Below are 27,736 nucleotides of genomic sequence, written 5' to 3' on the forward strand. Positions count from 1 at the left end.
GGTACCATTTAGGCTGAGCCACCGGAGGTGTGTAGGAGTCATCCAAGAAAAAAAGACAGGCTGAAGAGCATTCCAGGGAGAGGGAATTGTATAAGTTAAAGCCCTGAATTGGAAAAAATCTTGGTGTGTCTCAAAATCAGCCAGTGGAGCGTCATGAACAAGTGGCTCAAGAAAAAACTGCAGAGGACAGCAGGGACCGGGCCAAACAGGGCCTCATAGCATGTGGCAAAGAGTTGGGACTCCACCCTGCATCTGTTGAACACATTCTCTATCTCCTTTTTAAGAAACCCTGCCTTTTAAGATTGAGGTTAAGTCCATTCCTTCAATGAATCTTCTCCTGACTTCTGCTAGGCTTAGTCAATAGCAGAGGTAAAAATGTGGGATCTGAGTTAGGCAGACCTGAGTTCAAACTCTGGCTCTGCCACTTACTATCTGGTGGCCTCAAGCCAGTGGCTTCATGTCCCCAAGGCTGGGTGCTCATCTGCAAGGTCGGGCCAGTGATAGTATCTGCGTGGCAGGGCTGTCTTAAGCATCAGGGAGATGATCACTGGGAAGCTCTCAGCACGGTGCCTGGCTCTGAGTAAGGGCTCAGTTAATGGTGCTGGTGTGACTTGTCTTCCTTCACCCTGGATTTGTGTCCCTTACCCCCCAACTTGTTAGGTAGTCAAACACCTGGGTGCCATCATCTCCTTTGCAGAACACTAACAGAATGTCTGGTTTGGGTAGGAAAGCATGGCTCTGAACCTGAACTCTTCATCTTTTCTCCACCTCCACCTCTCTCAGCCTCACCTTTCTCAATTGATGGCAACTCCATTTATCCTATTTGGGCCAAAATCTCTGGAGTCAACTTAGACTCCTCTTCCTCTTGCATTTCACTGTTTTTTTTTTTTTTTTTTTTTTTTTGGAGACAGAGTCTCGCTTTGTTGTCCAGGCTAGAGTGAGTGCCATGGCGTCAGCCTAGCTCACAGCAACCTCAAACTCCTGGGCTCAAGCGATCCCTCCTGCCTCAGCCTTCCCAAGTAGCTGGGACTACAGGCATGCGCCACCATGCCCGGCTAATTTTTTCTATATAGATTAGTTGGCCAATTCATTTCTTTGTATTTATAATAGAGACGGGGTCTCGCTATTGCTCAGGCTGGTTTCGAACTCCTGACCTCGAGCAATCCGCCCGCCTCAGCCTCCCAGAGAGCTAGGATTACAGGCGTGAGCCACCGCGCCCGGCTGCATTTCACTTTTGATCCATCAGGGAATCTTATGGGCCCTGCCTTTAAGCTACATCCAGCCTCCAGTCACTTTTCTCCACTCCTACCGCAATGCCCTGGTTCAAGTCTCCATTCTCTCAGGGGTTGGTTGCAATAGCAATAGTCTCTGTGCTGGTGTACCCCCCTCCCCCCCCCGCCCTCCCACCCTTGTTGCCCCACAGCCCATGCCCAACACAGCAGCCAGAGGGATTCTTTAAAAGTCAGATCACGTCCTTCCTCTGCCCAAGACCCTCCCATGGCTCCCACGTGACCTCATCTCTTCCGGTCTCCCGCCCATTCATGCTACCGCAGCCACTCTGGCCTCCCTGCTGTTCCTGAAACATACCAGGCAGGCTCCTGCCTCAGGGTCCACTGCCCCTTCTGCCTAGAAAGCTTTCCTCCAAGATATCCACTTTATACTTCATCAAGTCTCGAATGCCGCATCCTCACCAAAGCCTATCCTGATCACTCTCCTTAAAATCGCAGCCCTCTCTCACACCCATTAGGATGGCTACCAGTGAAAAAAATACCCCCAAACCAAAATAACAAGTGTTGATGAGGATGTGGAGAAATTCAAACTTTTCTACACTGCTGGTGGAATATAAAATGGTGTGGCCACTATGGAAAACATTATACAGTTCCTCATAAAAATAAAATTGGCCCAGCGTGGTGGCTCACGCCTATGATCCAGCACTTTGGGAGGGAGGCCGAGGTGGGAAGATTGCTTGAAGCCAGGAGTTTGAGATCAGCCTGGGCAACATAGAGAGACGCCATCTCTTCAAAAAATGAAAGCATTAGCTGGGTGTGGTGGTGCATGCCTATGGTCCCAGCTACCCGGGAGTTTGAGGCTGCAGTGAGGTATGATCAGGCCACAGTACTCCAGTCTGGGTGACAGAGTGAGACCCTGTCTCTAAAAAATAAAAATAAATTAAATAAATAAATAAAAATAAAATTGCCGTATGATTTAGCAATTCCACTTCTGGTTATATACCCAAAAGAACTGAAAGCAAGGTGCTGAAGAGATGTCCACACACCCACGCTCACAGCATAATTATGCACAATAGCCAAAACATGGAAACAACCCATGTCACAGGCAGATGAAGAGATAAACATATCCACACAATGGAATACTATTCAGCCTTCAAAAGGAAGGCAATTCTGACACATGCTGTAACATGGACACACCTTGAGGACATTGTGCTAAGTAAAATAAGCCAGTCACAAAAAGGCAAATATTAATACTACCTAGAGTAGTCCAATTCATAGAGGCAGAATGTCAAATGGTGATTCCCAAGGGCTGGGGGGAGAGAGAATGAGAAGTAGTGTTTAACAGGTACAAAATTTAAGTTTTGCAAGAAATGAGAAGAGTTCTGCAGATGGATGGTGGTGATGGTCGCAGAACAATGTGAATGTACTTCTTTTTTTTTTTTTTGAGACAGAGTCTCGCTTTGTTGTCCAGGCTAGAGTGAGTGCCCTGGCGTCAGCCTAGCTCACAGCAACCTCAAACTCCCGGGCTCAAGCAATCCTCCTGCCTCAGTCTCCCAAGTAGCTGGGACTACAGGCATGTGCCACCATGCCCGGCTAATTTTTTCTTTATATATTAGTTGGCCAATTAATTTATTTCTATTTATAGTAGAGACGGGGTCTCGCTCTTGCTCAGGCTGGTTTTGAACTCCTGACCTCGAGCAGTCTGCCCGCCTTGACCTCCCAGAGTGCTAGGATTACGTGAATGTACTTCATGACACCAAACTGTACACTTGAAAATGGTTAAGGTGGTAAATTTGATGGCATGCACATTTTACCACAATTGAAAAAAAAACCTACAGCCTTCTTCCAATCATCCAGTACTACAATCTCCTTTTTCTTTTTTCCATAACACTTATCACCTTCTAACATACCCTATAATTAACTTATCTATTGTTTCGTGTCTGTCTTCTCTCATGAGAGTGAAATCTTCACAAGGGTGGGATCTGGTGTATCCTGGGACTACAGGTGTGTGCCACCACGCCCGGCTAATTTTTCTATTTTTTTGTGGAGATAGGGGTCTTGCTCTCGCTCAGGCTGGTCTTGAACTCTTGGCCTCAAGCATTCCTACCACTTTGGCCTCCCAAAGTGCTAGGATTACGGTCCATCCTTAAAACAATTAAAAAATATTTTAAAATTGACAAATAAAAATCGTATCTATCTATGACATACGGTATATTGTTTTGAAATATGTGTGTACATTGTGAAATGGCTCTATCAAGCTAATTAACATATGCATTATCGCACAGACTTATTTTTGTGTATGGTGAAAGCGCTTAAAATCTACCTTCTCCGCAATTTGCAAGTATACGATGCTGTACGTGGTTATTAACTGCAGTGACCACATGGTGCAATAGATCGCTTGAATTTTTCCTCCTGTCTAACTGAATTTGTGCTTTTTGACCAATGTCTCCCTGTTTCCCCCAGCTCTTGCCAAGCCCCTGGTAACCTCCATTCTGTTCTCTGCTTCCATGAGTTTGACTTTTTTTAAATTCCACATATGAGTGAGATCATGTGGCATCTGTCTTCCTGTGCCTGGCTTATTTCGCTTCACGTGATGTCCTCCAGGTTCACCCGTGTGGTGGCAGATGAGAAGATGTCCTTCTGTTTCCGGGCTGAGTGGCGTTCCGTTGTGGACCATTCTGTACCGCGCCTTCTTTATCCATTCATCTATTGATGGACACTTAGATCGATTCCATGTTATAACCATTGTGAATAGTGCTGAAATGATTATATGACTATTGCTCTTGACATTGTCCCAGGTAAACCCACTGGGTCCATGTCAACCCTGGTAAGGATTCGTGTTTGAGTTCTAGAGGAACGAGGAAGTAGGTTCTGGCTCTTCCAACTGAGACCTCTGCAGAGACGCAGGACAGGGCTAATTGGGAAAGGTCCTCATGGGACTTCCCGATGGCTCTCATCCCGACACTCGGTGTGGCAAAAGGAGAGGGAGGGGCCTTGGCCAAGAAGGAGACACAGGGGTTCATTGTCACCCACCTCAGGCAAAACGTAGGGAGTTATTGCCATAGCCCTGAGATCCTCAAAGGCAACCCACTGAAGCCTTTAAAACCTCAAGCTCAAAGCTGCACACACCCCCTTCATTTCTTTTTGTTTCTTTGTTTTTTTTTTGTTTTGAGACAGGGTCTCACTTCGTCGCCTCTGCAAGAGTGCAGTGATGGGATCAGAGCTCACTGCAACCTCAAACTCTTGGGCTCAAGCAATCCTCTTGCTTTAGCTTCCCAAGTAGCTGGGACTACAGGTGCACCACCACGCCCGGCCAAGTTTTGTATTTTTTGTTGAGATAAGGTCTCAGACTCCTGGCCTCAAGTGATCCTCCCATTGCCTTGGCCTCCCAAAGTGCTGGGATTACAGGCTGAGCCAGTAAACATATTTACATTTTATACTGGCCAGTCTCACCTCTGAAGGATGTTTTGGTGACTTAAGCGGACCAATCTGGAGGCCAAAGAAAAAAAGCGTCCTTGTAAAGAGGCTATTGTTTGTGTGGCCTTAGGTCTTAAAGAGGATTGTTTCGGGGCCAGCTGGCCTAGACAATGGCTTGGCAGCCCCAGTCTAACTCTTCCCTGGGATGTCTAAAAGAATTATGTAGATTTGCATGTAAATCATCGTGTGATCTTGGGCAATTCATTTAACTTCCTTGAGACACAGGTGCCTGGGTCTCCTTTAAGGGCATTTTCGGTTCTAAGAGACTGTAATTCTCAGCTCCCTGGATGGGTGTGTGTGGCACAATCCTTATTGTAGTGGCCCTTGTGTAATTATTAATAGCATCTCATTCACTCTTAACCCAGGATTTTTCAACTTTGACATTGTTCACATTTTAGACCAAATAATACTTTGTCCTGGGGGGTGTCCTACGCATCATAGGACATTTAGCAGCATCCCTGGCTTCCTCTGCCCACCAGGCGACACAACCAGTCATGACCATCAGAACCGTCTCTGGCCAAGCGCGGTGGCTCACACCTGTAATCCTAGCACTCTGGGAGGCCGAGGCGGGAGGATCACTGGAGGCCAGGAGGGTGAGACTAGCCTGAGCAAGAACAACACCCTATTCCTGCTAAGAATAGAAAAAATTAGCCAGGCATGGTGGCACGTGCCTGTAGTCCCAGCTACTCGGGAGGCTGAGGCAGGAGGATCCCTTGAGCCCAGGAGTTTGAGGTTGCCGTGAGCTAGGCTGACGCCACAGCACTCAAGCCCAGGCAACAGAGCAAGACTCTGTCTCAAAAAAACGAAACAAAACAAAAACCTGTCTCTAGACATTGTAGATGTAGCCTTTGGGGCTAAATCACCCAGGGTTGTGAACCACTGCTCTAAAAAGTTCTACTTTAGACAATAAGTTATTTGGTGACTCTATTTCTAGAGCATCCTGGGACCTCTCTTTAAACCCCACTTCCCTAACTTTAGTCGTGCCGGACCCCTGAGACACATTGGCTTAGCAATGCATGCACCTTCCACAAACCTCAGCGCACCTTTGGTTAAAGGCTCTAGATTCCACGAGGGCAAGAATTCAGTTGGACACAGAGAAGGTCCTCACTGTGTGGAGGTCGAGAGAATGAGTGAATGAGTGAATAAATAAGTTACAAAGACAAACTCCCTGGAAAGTTGTAGCCCAGGCCTTTTGTTCCTCCAATCAGAAGAGTTACCCATCCCCCTCCACCGTGGCCATGTCAGAGAAGGATTAAGTGGGTGGGCTGCCTGCTCAAGCTGACCCGGGTTCAGGTCCTCACTTCCTGCTACCTTGATAGGTAACCTTGGGCAAGTTACTTTCCTTTAAGCCTCAGTTTCACCATCTGTAAAGTGGGGATCAAACGGCACAGAGCGTAAGGGTTCCTTTTTTTTGAGACAGAGTCTCGCTTTGTTGCCCAGGCTAGAGTGAGTGCCATGGCGTCAGCCTAGCTCACAGCAACCTCAAACTCCTGGGCTCAAGCGATCCTTCTGCCTCAGCCTCCCAAGTAGCTGGGACTACAGGCATGCACCACCATGCCTGGCTTATTTTTTCTATATATATTAGTTGGCCAATTAATTTCTTTCTATTTATAGTAGAGACGGGGTCTCGCTCTTGCTCAGGCTGGTTTCGAACTCCTGACCTCGAGCAATCTGCCCGCCTCGGCCTCCCAGAGTGCTAGGATTACAGGCGTGAGCCATCGTGCCCGGCCAGGGTTCCTTGAGATGGTGCTTAGAAGGTGCTTAACAGAGGTACCAGAACCGAGTAGGGCTTCATGAATGTTAACTATTATTTATTTTCTCTTATTACCTGTTGTCCAGAATATAAGCTAGTGGCCCACTATCCAGGGAACAAGCTCATTGCTATTCAGGGTGGCAGGAGAATGCAAATAAAATCCACAAAGGACTAAAATTTCCATTTAATGATGGACTTCTAGACATTCAGGAATGGAAAGAACATCAAAGTTCATCACATCCCACCCCCCATACCCTATTTCCCCAAGGCAGGGCAGGAGGGTACCAAGTGGTGACTTTCAAACTACGGTGGCCACTATTAGTATCTTTTTTAAAAAAATTCAGATTTCTGGGCCCTGGCTCTGCAGAAGTACAAAAGCATTCAGTCTGGAGTGTAGCTCGGGAATCAGCATTTTAATCAATGCCCTAGGAATGTTCTTGGCCTCAGTTACAGAAGTGTTGGCTGGTATGTTAAGATCATGGGTTTTGGAGCACCAGGGTCCTAGGGCACTATACACTGTCTAGGGGACAGGGACCCCTTGGTGTAATGTCTCTCAGCTTGGGTTTACTCGTCTGTGAGCTGGAGATATCAATAACACATCTCTCTTGGGATTGCCAGAGGAGTTATATAAGACATTTATAATGCTCAGGCTTGGACGTGGCACGCAGCAGTGACATACAGATTTTTTTTTTTTTTTTTTGAGACAGAGTCTCGTTTTGTTGCCCAGGCTAGAGTGAGTGCCGTGGCATCAGCCTAGCTCACAGCAACCTCAGACTCCTGGGCTCAAGCAATCCTCCTGCCTCAGCCTCCCGAGTAGCTGGGACTACAGGCATGCGCCACCATGCCCGGCTAATTTTTTCTATATATATATTAGTTGGCCAATTAATTTTTCTATTTATAGTAGAGACGGGGTCTCGCTCTTGCTCAGGTTGGTTTCGAACTCCTGACCTTGAGTAATCCGCCCGCCTCGGCCTCCCAGAGAGCTAGGATTACAGGCGTGAGCCACCGCGCCCGGCCAACATACAGATATTAAATATCATTACTCCTGAACCAGTCACATGGACACCTGCCCCACCTGCGATGCCTCTCATGAAGGGGAGCCCATGGCCCCCTAAAATAGCCTATTTCATCTCCAGCCTTCTCTGTCTGAGAAGGCTTCTCTTTATAGTGAGCTGAAATCTGCTTCCTTCTTCCTGAAACCCAGAAGTTCAAGCTCTGTTCTCAGGGTCCAAGTTGAACAAGCACCTTCTTTCCTAGGCCAGAACCTCAACTATTAGAAGACCTAAGCCGGGAGCGGTGGCTCACGCCTGTAATCCCAGCACTCTGGGAGGCTGAGGCGGGCGGATTGCTCGAGGTCAGGAGTTCAAAACCAGCCTGAGCAAGAGCAAGACCCTGTCTCTACTATAAATAGAAAGAAATTAATTGGCCAACTAATATATATATAAAAATTAGCCGGGCATGGTGGTGAATGCCTGTAGTCCCAGCTACTCAGGAGGCTGAGGCAGAAGGATTGCTTGAGCCCAGGAGTTTGAGGTTGCTGTGAGCTAGGCTGACGCCACAGCACTCACTATAGCCTGGTCAACAAGGGAGACTCTGTCTCAAAAAAAAAAAAAAAAAAAAGAAGACCTAGATCCATCCCCCGGGCAGACTCTTCCCCGGTTGTACAGAGTGGGGAGCGCCCCAAGTCCTGTCTCCAAGGAGACAAAGCAAGTCCAGGTGGTAGTGACCTTGGCAGTTTCTGCTTCTCTGAGGGCACAGCTAGGGAAGCCCAGTGCTGGGACGCAGCCGAGGGGTGCCCGCCGTCAGTGTCCTTGATTTCAGTTCCTCAAACAAGGTAGACCCTGGTTATAACCTGGCCCTTTGCTGCTTAGCCTTGCAGACGTGTCTCCCTACGAAGAAGTCTTCCTGTACCGGTTGGGATCAAGGGGGCGGTGGGGAGAGGCACTGATAGTTAACAAAAGCCTCGGCTCTCTCCTCCCTGCAAATCCCTAACCCAAGCCACCATCGCCTCCTGCCCACTGGCCGCGGGGCCTGCTCTCTAGCCACCTTCCTGTATGAATCATGCCTCTGATTTTCTGTATTCTGATGTTTTGACATCCTGGGGCCTTGTTGATCCCGCCCAGAATTAATTAATTCCTAGAGAGAGCCAATCGCTCGCCACCGGCCAGTGTTCCTTTCATATACAAACCAACCAACACAGGGGCTCATGTCCCCAGTCGCCTGCTTCAGCAGGCTCTCCCAGGGTTCTCAGACTCAGAGCCACATCCACCGGCCCTAATCACCCCTGACCCAGGCACTCGACAACTAGGGACAGCCGGAGTCTGATGAAATGGTTCAAGCTGGGGGATCCTAGCCCTGCTCTCACCAACACACCTGTTTCTTTCTTCAGAAACCACAGCAAAAGTTCTTGCTCTCATTTTTCTCCCTTCTCTCTTGAAAGCCACAATTTCCGCCCTCCCTCTGCCTCCTGACTTCCCCAGTGACCCCTCAGGTGTGGCTTGCTCTTCTTGTATCTGTCCGTACGACAGCGTGTATCTTCTCAGAGGCAGTCGTCTGCTGAGCTCTTGGCCTTGCCATACCTAAGTAATAATAAAACCTATGTTTTGAAATATTTTGCACCGTGGATTCCTCCTCTTGCAGGAGAATGTGCCTGGGTGACCTTCTTAAAATGCAACTGCGATCATCTTGCACCCTCTGGCTGCCACTTGAAACCCTTCCATGGCATCCCAGCGGTCTCGGGATGACACACAAGGGCTTCAGACTGGTCTCCGGAGCTTGGTGTGACCCAGCCTATCTCTGACCTCCACCTCCTTGCTCCTGCCTCCTGGACTTAGCCGTTCTCTCGACCCTCCCCCCATCCGAGTGTGACTGTCCTTATTCCCTTGATCCCACCTTTCCAAGGAGTTCTTCTCTGACCACTCCCCTCTCTAATGCTTCCTTATGTTTACTTCCTTCTCAAGGTACCTTTCATTTGCAAATGTGTAAGGATGTACTTGTTTACTTGAATATGGACAATCTCCCTGGCTACCCTATCTGCTTCATGAGGATGGGGACCATGTCCATTTCGCCCCTCATTGTGACCCAGCATTGAGCACATAGTCAGCCTCCCACAAATGCTCACGCCTGTAATCCTAGCACTTTGGGAGGCTGAAGTGGGAGGGTTGCTTGAGGCCAGGAGTTTGAGATCAGCCTGAGCAAGGGGCTACAGAAATATTTAAAAGTTAGGCAGGCATGGTGGTGCACACCTGTAGTCCCAGCTCCTCGGGGGGCTGAGGCAGGAGGATCACTTGAGCCCAGGAGTTTGAGGTTGCAGTGAGCTATGATTGTGCCACTGCGCTCTACCCAGGCGACAGAGCCAGACCATGTCTAAAAAAAATTAAAAAATGCGTATTGAAATACTGAATGATTGTGCTTGGCTCTCCCAGATGCCCTCTGCAGGTTCACTCCTTTAATCTCCATGGCAACCCTGGGAAGTAGGAATTGCCATCTCCATTTTACAAGAGAGGACTCTGAGACTCAGAGAGGGGCAGTCACCTACCCAGAAGAGTCACACGGCTGCTGAACAGTGTGGGTGGGTGGGGGTCACACCCCAGTCTGTTTGCAAGAGGGGGGGGGTATCTTTTCTTTCCTGTGGGCAGAACACATGGCTTCCACAGGGACTCAGAATGCCACCTGGAGAGTATCACAGTTCCTTGTAAGCTTCCCTTTCAGTCTGATAGATTCAGGAACTCAAGGGATCAAAGTCCAGAAGCTCAGATGGAAAGAGAGAAAACTTCCTTAAAATACCCTCATCGAGTCACAGGCCCTAATTTAAGGCACTGAGGTAAATTATATATGATGGTACAAACAAGCTCTGTAAATTGACAGCTATTTCCTCAAATTCTTCTCCTCCTTAAATAGCAAAATTACATAAAACAAATGTTCCCTGCTATTCTGGTAAATTACACTCTATATATATATGTATACAACAAATGGTGAGAAATTGTGAGCCAGCCTGTTTTGAAGCCTTCATATATTTAACATATGCCACTGCTATTTTCTTTTTCTTTCATATGACATTTTTTCCCCCTTTCTGCAATCTTGGCTCATGCAGTTGATAAATACTTTTAGGAACCCAACTGATTCAAAATGTAGTTGGGCTCTCTGAGTACTGTGCAATTTCATGTCAAAGGTCCCTCTTTATCACTGTTTTAAAACAAACTTTAATAAACAAAGGTGCCCTAGATCCTAGTGCTTTGCCAGAGAAGAAATGCGAACAGATTCTCGCTTAAAACTGCAGGGAGCCCAGGCACCGTGGGTCATGCCTGTAGTCCCAGCTACCCTGGGGACTGAGGCAGGAGGACCCCTTGAGCCCAGGAGTTTTTGAGGCTGCAGTGAGCTATGATCATGCCACTGCACTCTAGCCTGGGTGACAGAGCCAGGTCCTGTCTAAAAAAAAAAAAATTGCAGGGAACTAAGTCATTTTCTTAAAGTCCCATTTTACAAGTGTCAATATACTCTACACTCAAGGTAGAGAGGTGATTTGGATGAGGCACGTTGGAGAGAAGCTAATATTTACTCAATACCCAGAGTTTTCCTGTTCAGCTAATCTTTTTTTTTTTTTTTTTTCGAGACAGAGTCTCGCTTTGTTGCCCAGGCTAGAGTGAGTGCCGTGGCATCAGCCTAGCTCACAGCAACCTCAAACTCCTGGGCTCAAGCAATCCTGCTGCCTCAGCCTCCCGAGTAGCTGGGACTACAGGCATGTGCCACCATGCCCAGCTAATTTTTTCTATATATATTAGTTGGCCAATTAATTTATTTCTATTTATAGTAGAGACGCGGTCTCGCTCCTGCTCAGGCTGGTCTTGAACTCCAGACCTCGAGCAATCTGTCCGCCTTGGCCTCCCAGAGTGCTCGGATTACAGGCGTGAGCCACCACGCCTGGGCAAGTTCAGCTAATCTTTATAAGGGTCCTCCTAGCCTGCTGTCACCCCCATTTCAAAGAGGAAAGCATCTGTAACCTGCTTAGCAGAGAGGCACAGGATCAATACGGACTTAGCCAACAGTTGCTATCATTATTTATATTTACAGTAAAAGCAGCAGATGCCCAGGGTAGAAATTTCAAACATGACAGAGGGGTCCAAAATGAAAAAGAAAAACAGAAATTCTCTTCCCTCAAAACTTCCCCTTCCCTTCCAGTTCCCCCCCCCCCCCCCCCCCGAGAAGAAATCAGCCTTTGGTTTCTTATGTGCCCTTCCAGAATATCTATGACTGTGTAAACCTAATTACTCTAAAACGGTGATTCGCAGACTGTGGTGGGCACGCAGCTGCCTGGAGACCTGGTTAAGATGCAGATGCAGATTCAGTGGACCTGGGTCGGGGCCTGAGACTCTGCATTTCTGACAAGCTCCGAGGGGATGCTGGGCCTCTGGTTCAGGACCACGCTTAGGTGTTTGAGTAGCAAAGACGTAGGTCACAGGACCATATTATAGCACGTTTAATAATGAGCCTTAACAATCATTCCTGGTTGTCTCTTACAGATTAACGTGTATGTGTGTGTGTGTGTGTGTGTGTGTATGTGTTTATGGTGGTAACATATACATGACATAAAATTTACCATTTTGACAATTTTAAGTCAAAATGACATAAAGTACATTCACAATGTTGCACAACCTTCACTACCATCTATTTCCAGAATTTTTTCAAATTCCCCAGCTGTACCCACTAAATGCTAACTCCCTATTCTTCCCTTCCTCCAGCCCCTGGGTAACCACTATTCTACTTTCTGTCTCTGTGAATTTGACTATTCTAGGTCCCCTCCTATAGGTGGAATCATACAATATCTGTCCTTTTGTGGCTTATTTCACTCAACATAATGTCATCGAGATTCATCCATGTTGTAGCATGTATCAGAATTTTCTTCCTTTTTTTTTTTTTGTTTTTTTGAGACAGAGTCTCATTCTGTTGCCTAGGCTTGAGTGACATGGCTTCAGCCTAGCTCACAGCAACCTCAAACTCCTGGGCTCAAGCAATCCTCCTGCCTCAGCCTCCCAAGTAGCTGGGACCACAGGTGTGTGCCACCACATCTGACTAATTTTTCTATCTGTAGTAGAGACGGGCTCTCGCTCTTGCTCAGGCTGGTCTCAAACTCTTGACCTCATGCCATCGAGCCGCCTCAGCATCCCAGAGTGCTAGGATTACAGGCCTAGCACTCTGAGCCACAGCGCCCGGCCTTCTTTTTCTTTGTTTCTTTTTTTTTTTTTTTTTTTTTTTTGAGACAGAGTCTCGCTTTGTTGCCCAGGCTAGAGTGAGTGCCATGGCGTCAGCCTAGCTCACAGCAACCTCAAACTCCTGGGCTCAAGCAATCCTGCTGCCTCAGCCTCCCGAGTAGCTGGGACTACAGGCATGCGCCACCACGCCCGGCTAATTTTTTCTATATATATTAGTTGGCCAATTAATTTCTTTCTATTTATAGTAGAGACGGGGTCTCGCTCTTGCTCAGGCTGGTTTCGAACTCCTGACCTTGAGCAATCCGCCCGCCTCGGCCTCCCAGAGAGCTAGGATTACAGGCGTGAGCCACCGCGCCCGGCCTGTTTCTTTTTAAAGAAGCTATCTGTGCATTAAAAACAAAAAAACCCAGAAGATGGGAAAAAGGAAATACCCCAAAATGTGAACAGCGGCTACCACTGGAGTTGGATGGTGGTGATGGCTGCATGACAGTGTGACCTACTCATTCCCATTTCCAGCCAAGACAAGAGCTTGACAGCTCAGGTTCTCTAAGCCCGGCCTTGCCAAGGAGTGGAGTTTCAGGTGTTTGCAAAATTGCTATGATTTCATCTGTCTTTTCTCTTCTAGAACTTCACAGCAGCACATATGTCCTCTGTGCTGCTGAAGTCCAAAGAGTTACCCTTTCTATACCGGAGCGTGAGTTAGTCTTTGGTGAAATACACGGGATAATGCAATAGTTAGCAATAATAGCAACATTTTGTACTGAGATATTCCTCTTTCTTTTTTTTTTTAACCTTTTAAAAACATTGAGCAAATTTGTCCCCCAGTTGATCATAAATCCCCTCTGCTAGTCATGCCCAATAACACCCCCAGGCTTTTTTCAAAGCCCTGGTGGAAATGACTTACACATTCAGCATTGCTCTCCCGTTGGTGGGTAGAACACACCTGTCCTGTTGGTACCATACCCCAAAAACCCACCGTAGGGCTGGAAAAGAGCAGTTTCACCTTTGGGAGTGAGGAATTTGGAAGGAGACAGGAAATTTCGCCCCTGAGTCTCAGAGGAAGAAATTGCTGCTCAGAGAAACTAAGGCTTCTCCCAGAGTAACAAGAAGCAGTATGGCTGGAAGGACCACATTGCATGAGAGTGGGCTCCATGGGGTCCCAAACTCAAATGCCTACAGGACCAGACAAATGGGGCGAAGTGCCAAGTGGGGGGAACACAGAGCAAGTGTAAGGATAAGTAGCACAAGGGCCTAAGGCTGGAGATGATTTGGAGAAGAAGAGACGGTGGTCAACTGTGGAGTGTATAACCCACTTAAAAGGGACACCATTGTTCAGATCTAAGCACAATCCCCATGCAGGGGTATGGACCCTAGTTGGCCAGATAGTCTACTTTTTCAAGAGACATTGGGATTCCGGCTTTTTATATGAATTTTTCCAATTTTAAAATTTTGACATCCACTTTAAATTTTTTTTTTAAAAAAATATGTATGGGCAAATGTTTGTGGGCCTAATGTGATCTTTAGGTGACCAACTTGTTAATGAGTCTAAATTCTGAAACAATGTACTTCCAAACAGTATTTAGGTCTAGAACAGAGACATCCTCATTCACATAATCTATCATGTGAATAGGGCACCCTGGAATTGTGTAGTGCCCAACCTGCCCAACTGTACATGGCAGTCCTGATGTATAATTCTTTAAGTTGTCATTCCCCCTCCCCCAACCCCAGTCCAACTCAACAGAAATGCCAACCCCCATCCATCAACCCCCCAAACCATGAAAAAAGTCTTTCACCTGTCTTAGGTGCTAGAGATGTGCGGCAAGGCCATGGAGGGGAAGTTCCACCCATCTTGACCAGATTTGCTCTGTCTCTAGGGTGGTGAAATTCCGTCGCACAGGCGAGAGTGCAAGATCAGAGGACGACACGGCTTCAGGAGAGCATGAGGTCCAGATTGAAGGCGTCCGCACGGGCCTAGAGGCCGTTGAACTGGACGATGGGGCAGCCGTGCCCAAGGAATTTGCCAATCCCACTGACGGTGAGAGGGCCCTGCAATTGGGGCATCAGCCCAGGACACAGTCGGGGGCTCTGAGGCTCCAAGGTTGCCTCCCCAGTGGGTGAGCTCAGAGGGCTCTTGTGAAGGGGCAGTCGCCAGGGCCTGGAGGGCCTGGAGGGCCCAGGGTGCCAGTGCAGGTGTGAGAAGGGCTTGCCTGGCTTGCTTCAGCAGGCAAGACTACATCACAATCCCTGCCAGTGAGCGTCATCGCTTAACACTTGGCCGAGGATGGCAGTGACAATCGTGATGATGATGATGATGACAAGGGTGATGATGATGACAGTGGTGGTGGTGATGATGATGGTGATGGTGATGATGATAATGGTGATGATGGTGATGGTGATGATGGCAGTAATGATGATGGTGGCGATGATGGTGATGATGAGGATGGTGATGATGATAGTGATGATGACGGTGATGGTGATGATGGTGACGGTGATGATGGTGGTGATAGTGATGGTGTTGATGGTGATGATGATGGTGATGATGATGATGGTGATGATGGTGGTGATGATGATAGTGATGATGATGATAGTGATGGTGGTGATGATGATAGTGATGGTGATGATGGTGTTGATGATGATGGTGATGGTGATGATGGTGATGATGATGTGATGATGATGGTGATGATGATGATGGTGATGATGGTGGTGATGATGATAGTGATGATGATGATAGTGATGGTGATGATGGTGTTGATGATGATGGTGATGGTGATGATGATGATAGTGATGATGATGGTGATGATGGTGATGGTGATGATGATGGTGGTGATGATGGTGATGTGATGGTGATGATGGTAATGAAGATGGTGATGGTGATGGTGATGATGGTGATGATGGTGATGGTGATGATGGTGGTAATGATGATGGTGATGATGGTGATGATGGCTGTGATGATGATGGTGATGATATGATGATGTTGGTTATGATGATAGTGTTGATGGTGATGACAACAGTGACAGTAGTACGGGAGCAGCTAACATTGGCTGAGGATTTACTCTGTGCCAGGCACTGTTGTCAGCACTTTACATGTTTTACCCATTTAATTCTCACGATATCTCCAATTGGATCTATTATCATCATCTGTTCCACTTTGCAGTTGAGGAAACTGAAGCAGAGAAGGGTTAAGTATCTTGCCTGGGGTTAGGAATTAGCCATGCTGGATTTAAATCCAGGCAATCTGGCCTCAGAGTCCACATTCTTACCCGTGACCTTGTGCTGCCTCTGAGTAGGGCTGGTCAAATCAGGGAGGGACTGGAGGTGGTGCTGTGGGACCTGGTCTCTGCCTTTTCTCACCACCTGATGCTGATGGATGAAAAGATAGATGCATTCCTGAAAGGTCCCCGACTGCCAGTACAAAAGATGGCTTGAACCCAAAGCCTGTTGTTGGCAGATCTACCGAGGCAATGACTCGGTGGCAGGGGGGAGACAGTGGTTGGGGGGAGGCTTTACCCTTAGGCTGATCTGGACTCAACTCCCAGCTCTACGAAGTGCCAGGTATAAGCACAGGGAGCGGCCATGTCCTCCTCTGTAAAACGGGGCTAATGCTAGTTCCTAACCGATAGGGTTGTGATGGGGATTAAATGAAATCATGCACATCCAGCTCTTAGCACAGTGCCTGGCACATAGTGAGCACGCAATAACTGTCCATAATATTGTTATGACTATTGTTATTATTTTATTATTTTTATTTATTTATTTTTGAGATAGAGTCTCACTCTGTTGCCCAGGCATGGCGTGTTGCCTAGAGTGCCGTGGCATCAGCCTAGCTCACAGCAACCTCCAACTCCTGGGCTCAAGCGATCCTCCTGCCTCAGCCTCCCGAGTAGCTGGGACTACAGGCATGCACCACCATGCCCGGCTAATTTTTTCTATATATATTTGTGGTTGTCCAGCTAATTTCTTTCTATTTTTAGTAGAGACAGGGTCTCGCTCTTGCTCAGGCTGGTCTCGAACTCTCAAGCTATCCTCCCACCTCGGCCTCCTTGAGTGCTAGGATTACAGGTGTGAGCCACTGTGCCCGGCCCCATCTTCTGCTTTAAAAAATTAATTAACAATATATTATGTGCGTCTTTCCATATCTGCACATTCTTTTAAACAGTTGAGTCATATTACTTAGTGTGATATTTAATAATTTTAATGTATTATATATATATATATCATAGTTTATTTAACCAACCTCCTGTTGATAGACATTTGGGGTTTTCCAGTCTTCCCTGTTGTAGACAATGTCACAATGGCAAGATATCTTCACACGGGAATCTTTTTCTAGGATAAACTGCAGCACAGTAGCATGTACTGCCTGGGGACCGCCGCAGACACCCTCAGGTTAGGATAGCTCCAGTGTGCACTGATTCCTTCCTTCCCCTCCTTTCTTCTTCTTCCCAGATACTTTCATGGTGGAAGATGCGGTGGAAGCCATTGGGTTTGGAAAATTTCAGTGGAAGCTGTCTGTTCTCACTGGCTTGGCTTGGGCAAGTATTTTGGGGGGACAGTAGCCTTATATGTAGTCCCCAAGAAACCTCTATGCTGCTTCATTGGGTTTCTGTGGTCTACAAAGAAGAACACGATTTCTTCCACACGGACCCTCTGTTTGAATTGCAATCGACAAAATGTGTGTGGAGTGATGATCGAGCAGGTCTGTGCTTGGAGGGAGTTGGGTACGGTTGGTGATTTGCCCTTAAGGAGGAGCTGAAGCTTCTAGCTAATTCAGTGGTTCTCAACCCTTTGGGCTCAGGGTTACTGTGAGATTATGATGTCAGCTGCGGAGATCTCCCTAGAAAAACATGCGCAGATTAAAAATCTACCTCCTGCTTCAAGGTACTCACAGTCTCTCGTTAGAATCCTCTTGAGTAGCTACGGCAAACAGAACAGCTAAAGCTTAAATATAGCTGAAACTGATTTTTGCGAGTGGTGTGAGACAGCGATCTGACGACACATTATTCCAAATGGGTCGTCAATTTCCCCACCTCGTATTCCCCGGCTAGTTTGAAAATGCCACGTCTATCACACGCCACATCCCACGGCCACACAGCTCTGCTTCTGGACTCTCGGCTCCGTCCTGTCCTTCCGTGTGTCTCGTCCCGTAAAGGTGCCACGATGTCTCACTGCTGGGACCTCCTACTATGTTTTCATTGATTAAAAGGTCACGCTTGTTAAAATACTGACAATTCCACATGAACAAAGATGCTACAAAGCAAAGACAAACTAGTCTTTCATGGCACTAAAGAGAAAAGATCGTTGACTCTCTACTGCTATAAAAAATGTTTTTTTCTTAGATTTTAGAAATACCGTGTTTTCCCGCCTCATTTAGGGAGTGCCCATATTTTTTAAAAACACACATGCACAAAGCATGTAACATGTCTATTTGTCAATTCCTGCGGGGTCACACGTGGTTTTGGCTACTAGAGCTTGGAGTATGTTTTGATGTGTGGTAGGGCACTCGGCAGGTGGTAGAAGAGGGGTGTGCTACCCTCTGTCTCTCCAGGGTCATGGGCTTGGCTGGCCACCCCCGGCACTGGGCAGGTGGCATCCTGGCCTCACGGTGTGTCCTTCCTGTCTGCAGATGGCCGATGCCATGGAGATGATGATCCTGAGCATCCTGGCGCCGCAGCTGCACTGCGAGTGGTGGCTCCCCAGCTGGCAGGTGGCATTGCTGACCTCGGTAGGCAGCCCGGCGGCTCTGTCCTGTTGCATACCATCCTGGTCCCCTGGAGTGTCCCGCGGGATGTCTCCCTTTCTCCTGCTGCCCCGGGGCTCAGCAGAAAAGAATTAAGCCCTTGATGGAAACACTGTGTCCCTAACTTCCATCATTCCCCTCCCACCTCACATGGTTTGCAGCCAACTCTACCCCAGCCAGGGGTCCAACTACTTGGCAGGTGGCAGGGGGTTGGGGGGGGGGGAGTCTCAGACTTCCTGTTCAATTGCTGGGAACTTGAAACCCACCTGCACACGTGACTTAAACCTTATAAGCCTCACTTTTCTTGACTGCAAACAGGAGATGCAGGGTGATTCGAGGATTGGAGACAACACAGTGCCTGACATATAGTAGGTGCTCAATAAACAGGTAGCTGTTGCTTCCTGGAATTAAGGCTTGAAGGAGATTGCAGCAGAATCCTCAAATTTTGTCAGGGGAAGAGCAGCAGCAACCTTCTAAATGACAGAGGAGAATGGCCAGTCCAGACAAGAGGATAATAATAATGATAATCACCAAAGCTAATATTTATTAAGCACATACTGGTACGTGCATAGGCCTTTATGTACATGGTATGTAATATATGCATAATATACATTGCACTCTTTAATCTTTGCAACCCCATGAGCTAGGTACTTAAGCACCCCCCTCAGCTGTCTGAATACACCCTCTCTTGAGTAAGGGGACCCCAGAAATACCCTAAAGCTGAGTTGGTGGCCATGACAGGGGAGGTCAGACGGGCCTCATCATACTCCCTCCCTTCTTGGAGACATCCTTTGTAACTCGTCACCTGGCCTTCTGAGGCTATGCAAGACACATCTTAAACCACACCTGCAAGCTGTCAATTTACTTAACAGATCGCTTGAGTCTGGGTATATGTCTGGCAGCTTGTCTCTAATTAACAGATTTCCTTAACTTAAAACATTCCAAATCCTGAGACAAAGCTTCATGCCTTTAACCAATTCAAAGAATCTTTGAACGCACGTATAACCTGTAATGCCCCACTTCGAGATGGGCTGCCTTTTTGGGCCAAACCAAAGTACACCTTCCCTGTATTGATTTATGACTTTATGTGTCATTCCTTTCTCCCTGGAAAGCACAAAGCCAAACTGTAACTCAGCCATGGTGAGACCACTTGCTCAAGGCCTCTTGGGCATGGCTCTCTGGGCCACAGTCACACATACTCAGCTCAGAATAAACCTCTTTAAATTATTTCACAGAGGCCGGGCGCAGTGGCTCATGCCTGTAATCTTAGCACTCTGGGAGGCTGAGGCAGGAGGATCGTTTGAGTTCAGGAGTTCAAGACCAGCCTGAGCAAGATCGAGACGCCATCTCTACCAAAAATAGAAATAAATTAGCTGGACAACTAAAAATATATATAGAAAAAATTAGCTGGGCATGGTGGTGCATGCCTGTAGTCCCAGCTACTCAGGAGGCTGAGGCAGGAGGCTGGCTTGAGCCCAGGAATTGGAGGTTGCTGTGAGCTAGGCTGACACCACGACACTCCAGCCTGGACAACAGAGTGAGACGCTGTCTCCAAAAAAAAAAAAAAAAAAAAAAAAAATTATTTCACAGAATTTGAGTTCTATTCCGTTGACATATTATTAGTTGAGGAAAATGAGGCACAGAGAAATTAGATCACTTGCTCAAGGTCACAAATGTATCTAGTGGCAGAGAAATTGCCAACAAGGGATGCCTCCCAGAATGCTGGGGTTTTAAGTAGATAACCGTTCTAAAATGGCCCGTGTGCCTTCCGTGGCAGGGTCTGGTCTGATATTATCAACAAAGTCACGCAGCTCAGTGGGAGGGACTTCCTAGTATGTACACACCTGTGTTTTTGTGGTTTCGTCACCTCCTAGAAGCGTGACCTTGAGTGTAGCTCTTTATGACTCTATTTTATGCCCTGCCAAGTGGAGATAGAATCCCTGTTTTTTTTTTGCGATTGGGCAATAGAATACATAGAGTGCCTCGTGCAGGACCGGGCTGAGAATTACATTCCCCATTCTCGTTCATATCTCCTAGACTGTCACTGTGGGTCTGTGTTTTTGCAATGCAGGGCCTTTCTGGTCTCTTCTCGTTGGTTCATAACAATCACAATTTATTGAGTACTTAGTATATGCCGTCTGTGCTAAGAGTTTTGTATATGATACCTCTTTAACTCTCAACCCTATGAAGAGGTGCTATTATTACTCCCATTTCTACAGATAAGGAATCTAAGGTTGACAGAGGTGCAGTGATTTGCACCCAACCTCGCCCACGGCCTGTAAGAAACAGGGTCAGAAGTGAAATCCAGGCCTGGCAGGCCCAGAGCCCCTGCTCCCAGCCACTGGGCTGGGCTACTTCCTTGTGGTGTGGACTTTGGACTTATGGGCTAGGGAGAGCCACTTGTGGGCTGGGGCCAAGTTTTCTGGTGGAATGCTGGAGAACAGCAGACGTTGCTCTATCTGTATCAAGTACTCAAGGAGAATACAGCAGGCGCATCATTGTTGCCACAGGAAATACCATGTGAGATTACCGTAATTACTGTGATATAGAACAAGTGCTCTGCTATGCCCCAATCTTTCCCATGGGGGAAAACAGGTATTTTCGGGGATATTTAACTCTTTCAGGATGCAAGGATACCACTGAGCGCTTGACTAAAGGCAACGCTTTACCCCGAGATAGTAATCGTCAAACATTTTTGTTCTAGGTTAATCTAGAAAAGAATTGAGTACAACCTATATAGCTTCTGGACCTCACGTGTTTTTTAATTGACCTAAAATATTTTAAAAATCATAGGCTGCAGAATACATCATTTCCAGTGTATTGAAGTATAAAAACTTAAACAAAATTATCATATCACTTTTTTAAAATGTGTCCAATAACATTGAAACACCTGATACCCAACATCATCCATTTAAAAATGACATGAATATAAGCGCTTCAGAAGAATTTGGAAATTTTGCATTGTCTTATTTTATTGGAAATGGTATTTCTATTCCATTTCTCTGTATAATTTTATCTTCTTTTTTTTTTTTTTTTTTTGAGACGGAGTCTCACTTTGTTGTCTGGGCTATAGTGAGTGTTGTGGTGTCAGCCTAGCTCACAGCAACCTCAAACTCCTGGGCTCAAGCGATCCTCCTGCCTCAGCCTCCCGAGTAGCTGGGACTACAGGCATGCGCCACCATGCCCAGCTAATTTTTTTCTAGATATTTTTAGTTGGTCAATTAATTTCTTTCTATTTTTAGTAGAGAAGGGGTCTCGCTCTTGCTCAGGCTGGTTTCAAACTCCTGACTTTGAATGACCCTCCCACCTCGGCCTCCCAGAGTGCTAGGATTACAAGCGTGAGCTACCGTGCCTGGCCCGTATAATTTTATCTTTTTTTTTTTAATATTCTAATATCTTCTACTCATTTTTTTTTTATCCTGGGTTAAGAGCATCCGTCTAGGTAAATTTTATCTTAATGTAATGTTTTCTTACGCTTGAAAGTATCGCATTCATTGCCCTATCCTAATTCTCTGTGACAGATCATATAAGTTTTAAATTATTGTTTTTAATTTTCTGAGATGAGAAGGCTCTAAGTGCTAAAATTTTTCTCCTGCACTGAGTTATTATAATTATGTTATAATTATAATTTTATTCTATTATAATAATGTAATTATTAATATTTATTATGTATAGTTATTGTTATAATTTATCAGTAGTAGTAGTACACAATAGACCAAAACAAGATTTAATTAATTTTGATAAGTCATTATTAAACATAAGTACATTTTTATTGGGAATATACCCCTTAATGAGCGGTATGGAATGTTTCCCAAATATTTTGCTTATTCCTGAATGATTACTTATTACTAAAGTAAGACAAGGTTCAACACCAATTCTATTCCTGTGTGTCATTTTTACTGAATGGATATGAATATGAAAAGCTTTGTTCAAATCAGAAAAGTTTTGAGAAACTGAAGGAGATTTGTTATAACAGTAAATTAATCCCACTTTATTTATTTATTTAGAGACAGGATCTCACTCTGTTGCCTGCGGTAGAGTGCAGTGGCCTCATCACAGTTCATTGCAACCTCAAACTCCTGGGCTCAAGTGATCCTCCTGCCTTAGCCTCCCCAAGTAGCTGAGACTATAGGCGTGGGATACCACGTCTGGCTAATTTTTCTGTTTAGTAGAGATGCGGTCTCGCTCTTACTCAGGCTGGTCTCAAACTCTTGGCCTCAAGTGATCCTCCTGCCTCAGTCTCCCAGAGTGCTAGGATTATAGGCATGAGCCACCGCGCCCAGCTTGATTTTTAAAAATAGTTTCCAAGTTATATATGCCAAAGAGCCCTCAGCTATTGCTTATGGAAAATTAGTTTTAGTGATCTAATTTGCTGACAGCTTGATTAGGTTCTCCTTCAATTCTGTTGAAAAGCATAATAAAAAAAATTAATAATAATATTGGAAACTAGATGACGTGCAAAAGGATTTATGTGTCATTGGGGTCCCTTTTGAGGCACCCTGGAGAAAGGCAATGTGCTTTGAGATGCCTTGTTGTAGTGAGAGATGGGGAAGGGAACAGGGAAGACCCGTAACTTGTCCTCAGGAAAGGGATTGTAGGGACGTCGAGGACTTGGAAACTAATTCCTTTAAAACAATCCATGTCTGCTTCTTCCTTGGAATACCTCTGTGTATCTCCCGTAAGCAGCCCGCTGCCCTAGGACATGCCAGGAGGAATGCTTTTGGGGTCAGACAAAACCGAGGCCATTCCTTCCTCTCTCTGGGCCTCAGTTGCCTTATCTGTAAAATGGGTCTAATGACAGCACCATATTGTAGGTAAGATGTTGTGTATTAAGCATTTAGCGCGTGGCGTCTGGCACCTGGTAAGGAACGAGCACGGTGTCGAGGCTGCCGTTAGCCTGCCTGGGTTTAAGATTTGGCTCTGCCCTCTCCTTTCAGGGATACTGAGTCAGCTTCTTAACCTTTCTGAGCCTCAGCGCCCCCCATGTTCAATGGGTACGATGGTTCAAACCCCATCTGCTGGGAATGTGAGAATTAACTATGTAACGACGACTTGGCCGGGCGCACAGGCAGCGCTCAGCTCTCATTCCAGCCTCCTGTCTGCCTGTTTTGCACGCCCTCCAAACTCTTCCCTTGCAGCCCTTGATATCCCTTAGCAATGGGGCGAGTCATTTCTTTGGTACGGTGGGAGACTGGTAAAAAGGCGCTCCATGAATGTTGGCCCAGCATTATCACTTAGGGTGCGACGTCACGGGTTCGGTTTGTCGTGTCCCTTCTCTGCGATGCTCCGTGCCTCTGTGTAACGGAAACTGTCCTTCCACCCACAGGTGGTCTTCATCGGCATGATGTCCAGCTCCACGCTCTGGGGAAACATCTCAGACCAGTACGGCAGGAAAACAGTAAGGCAGCCTCTTGCGAGCGTGTGTCCCCTGGGTCTGTCTGTGACGTGAACCTGGCAGCAGTGTACATCACAGAGCCAATGAGGAGCTCTGTTCTAGTGCAGTGAGAAGACACTGTGCAAAGCCTGCCGTGGGCTCTTTTCAAATCACACGTTACTAGCGGGGCCCGAGCGCGTATATTTCAGAATCTGGGTGATGCTCCTGGTGCCTGTTCGTTTCCCTTAGACGTTAACCATTTCCTTACTGCCCAAGTTCAAATGCCGGCTCTTCCGCCTATAGACTACATGACCGTGTGCAAGCTCCCCAGCCTCCCTGTGCCTCAGTTTTCTCACCCGTCAATGGGATGACAATAGTCTCTCCCATAAAACTGCTATGAGGAGTAAAATGGCCCTCATACACAAAGCTCCTGGCACAGGGGAAGAGTCTCATAAATCTCCATTATTATTCGTGTCCTTTGCCAAGCCGTGGTGCCCATAAATGGCAACGCCAGCACAGAGATGCAAGCACGTCTGGCTCTAGAGTCCACATCCTCAACCTGAGAGACATAACTGAATCATCGCCTAGAATTCAGTAGGTCAGTTGGACGTTCATCCATCCCAATCAGAAGCGGCTTGGAGGGGCTTCGCTTAGAGCGCCCCACCAGTTCTTCCAACCAGCTTGGTAAATGTCACACCCAGCGTGAAACTGGCATGACCAGAGGGACAGGAGAGAAAGCATCCCCAGATCGCAGTGCTTCCTCCTCCCCGGCATGCAATTCCGGCCCATCCTCAGCGCGATGGATCAGACTATAATTATAAAGTTTCCCCAGAACTCCAGCAGCAACACTGGCAAGCCTTAGTGACCGCAGAGAACCACCATGATCTGTGTTGTCGCAGAGGTTTCCGTGAGGGTGTCCGCCACGTGATTTTGCAGGGCAATCCCATACGGAGACAGGATTCTGTGAGCTACTTTGATTCCTCACAGAAGCCTGTGAGTTTGTGGCAGCCACAGATTTGCAAAGTAGAAATGAAAGTAACAACCTCTTTCCGTAGCGTTGCCATGAGGACCCAGTGCAGTGATGTGACAGTCAGGTATAAAATGCAAATTAAAGTTCCATGAAGTCAGAGACTCTGGCTGTCATGTTCCCTACTGTACCTCAGTGCCTTGCAAATAGCAGGTGCTCAATATATACAAATTGCATGGACGGATGGATAAATGAATAATATATATCAGTACGTCTACTGCCAGGCACACAGCAAGTACTCAATACATACATATTGAACAAATGAATGAATTAATAGTACATATCGGGACCTCTAGTGCTGGGTACACAGCAGGTATTCAACATATGTTTATTGATTAAATGAATGAATGAATGAATATCGTATATCAGTGTTTGGCATACGGCAGATGCTCAATACATGCTTATCGAATGAATAATTGAATGAGCAAACGAATGGATGTGTAATGTCTATACACCTGTCCCTGGAGCCTGGCACACAGGGGATTCGCAATAAATAAAGGAAGAAAGGAAGGGAGGGAGGAATGAGGGAAGGAAAGAAGGGAGGAAGGAAGGAAGGAAGGAAGGAAGGAAGGAAGGAAGGAAGGAAGGAAGGAAGGAAGGAAGGAAGGAAGGAAGGAAGGAAAGAAGGAAGGAAGGAAGGGAAGAAGGAAGGAAGGAAGGAAGGAAGGAAGGAAGGAAGGAAGGAAGGAAGGAAGGGAAGAAGGAAGGAAGGAAGGAAGGAAGGAAGGGAAGAAGGAAGGAAGGAAGGAAGGAAGGAAGGAAGGAAGGAAGGAAGGAAGGAAGGAAGGGAAGAAGGAAGGAAGGAAGGAAGGAAGGAAGGGAAGAAGGAAGGAAGGAAGGAAGGAAGGAAGGAAGGAAGGAAGGAAGGAAGGAAGGAAGGAAGGAAGGAAGGAAGGAAGGAAGGAAGAAACTGTCGCTCTATAAAGGGCAGAACAGATGTTAGGCAGAACAACAACTGTAGTTATCGAGAAGCTCAGAGGTCCATGAGACATTTCTGCGGAGTCCCAGAGAAGCTCTGGGGTGGGGCATGCTGGCAGCACCCCTGCCTTTGTGATGGCCATGACAATACTTACGCATGGTTGCTGAGTCCTCATTTTCTGGGCAGCTGGAAAGCCCTGGCATCGGCAGACAAAAGCAACCTGTTCTGCCCACACAGGCCAGGCTAGCGCGCCTGTCTTTGCTGCCTGGCAACAAATGACGCGGCTCCCCAGCAGTGCTGGAGGGAAGGGTAGCCCCAGGCATTGGGCTCAGAGCCCTCTTCTTTCCTTTCCTCTTCTGCTGTGTTTTTCTTCTTCCCTTTTATTTACCCTGCTTGCTAATCACATCTTCTGTTTGATTCAAGACTGCTTGAATGCCAAGGAAGAAAAATCTCTACTAAATTAGCTTAAGGCAATAGAAAGGAATTAAGTATCTGCATGGCAGGTACCAATTTCTCAGTCATGGGGTTAGGGACGCAGAAATGCCGCTTTTTTATTATGGCTTCCTAGGCTTCAGCAATTCCTACTCCACCTATTTTCTCTTATGTACTTAATATCTTTCTGTATATTAATTTGCCGTTTAAAAATAACTTAAAAGCATTTTTCTTGGAAAAGGAAACTTTATAGAGTCTTATATGGAAGATCAGCAAGAATTCCCCTAAGTAGGAAATGTCTGCAAAAATACGTAAATGCAATGAAACAGAACAATATTATTAATATTCTAGCTGGCTATGGTTGTGCCACTACCTTCTCTGTTAAAAAGAGAGATGAGGCCGGGCGCGGTGGCTCACGCCTGTAATCCTAGCTCTCTGGGAGGCCGAGACAGGCGGATTGCTCAAGGTCAGGAGTTCGAAACCAGCCTGAGCAAGAGCGAGACCTTGTCTCTACTATAAATAGAAAGAAATTAATTGGCCAACTAATATATATAGAAAAAGTTAGCCGGGCATGGTGGCGCATGCCTGTAGTCCCAGCTACTCGGGAGGCTGAGGCAGGAGGATCGCTTGAGCCCAGGAGTTTGAGGTTGCTGTGAGCTAGGCTGATGCCACGGCACTCACTCTAGCCTGGGCAACAAGTGAGACTCTGTCTCAAAAAAAAAAAAAAAAAAAAAAGAGAGATGAGTAGGTGTTCTTTTTTTTTTTTCTTTTTTCTTTTTTTATTGAGACAGAGTCTCGCTTTGTTGCTCAGGCTAGAGTGAGTGCCGTGGCGTCAGCCTAGCTCACAGCAACCTCAAACTCCTGGGCTCAAGCAATCCTGCTGCCTCAGCCTCCCGAGTAGCTGGGACTACAGGCATGCGCCAGGCTAATTTTTTCTATATATATTAGTTGGCCAATTAATTTATTTCTATTTATAGTAGAGACAGGGTCTCGCTCTTGCTCCGGCTGGTTTAGAACTCCTGACCTTGAGCAATCCGCCCGCCTCGGCCTCCCAGAGTGCTAGGATTACAGGCGTGAGCCACTGCGCCCGGCCTGAGTAGGTGTTCTCAAAAGGCTTTTGTTTTTGTTTTGAGACAGGGTCTTGCTCTGTCGTACCCAGGCTGGAGTGCAGTGGTATGATCATAGCTCACTGCAGCCTCGAACTCCTGGGCTCAAGTGCTCCTCCCGCCTCAGCCTCCAGAGTAGCTGGGACTACACGCATGTGCCACCATGCCCGGCTAATTTCTTTTTTTTAGAGTCAAGGTCTCACTACGTTGCCCAGGTTGGTCTCGAACTCCTGGCCTCACATAATCCTCCCACCTCAAAGTGCTGGGATTACAGGTGTGAGCCACCGTGCCTGGCCTAAAAAAAAAGGATGTTAAGGCCAGACAAGCACCTCATGGCTTAATCATAAGAATGAAGACTGAAATGAAAAAGAAATACCTTTCTTGCAAGGGATGCAAAACTCCTTAAAATATTCTCTCAACCGTCTAAAACCATTTTCCAAAAGACCTGAAATCATCTGATAGACCTCCAGATCTCC

At 46.7% G+C, this 27,736-nt stretch overlaps 2 protein-coding genes across 2 annotated transcripts in view; one reads left to right on the forward strand and one right to left on the reverse strand.

Annotated features, from left to right (window-relative positions):
* Positions 1–14,545, reverse strand: part of USP30 (ubiquitin specific peptidase 30) — a 61,956-nt gene extending 47,411 nt beyond the window's left edge. Inside the window, exon 1 of the mRNA XM_075996635.1 lies at positions 14,462–14,545. The gene's annotated coding sequence lies outside the window, so the exon portion shown is untranslated. The remainder of the gene's footprint in view (positions 1–14,461) is intronic.
* The window catches only part of SVOP (SV2 related protein), a 66,273-nt gene that overhangs the window by 3,888 nt on the left and 34,649 nt on the right, over positions 1–27,736 (forward strand). Inside the window, exons 2-5 of the mRNA XM_012756576.2 lie at positions 14,543–14,703; positions 17,112–17,197; positions 18,289–18,387; positions 23,729–23,800. Of these exons, the coding sequence (XP_012612030.1) occupies positions 14,543–14,703; positions 17,112–17,197; positions 18,289–18,387; positions 23,729–23,800 (418 nt within the window). The remainder of the gene's footprint in view (positions 1–14,542; positions 14,704–17,111; positions 17,198–18,288; positions 18,388–23,728; positions 23,801–27,736) is intronic.

The sequence above is a fragment of the Microcebus murinus genome, chromosome 22, assembly GCF_040939455.1.
Source record: "Microcebus murinus isolate Inina chromosome 22, M.murinus_Inina_mat1.0, whole genome shotgun sequence".
In the NCBI taxonomy this organism is placed as follows: Eukaryota; Metazoa; Chordata; class Mammalia; order Primates; family Cheirogaleidae; genus Microcebus; species Microcebus murinus.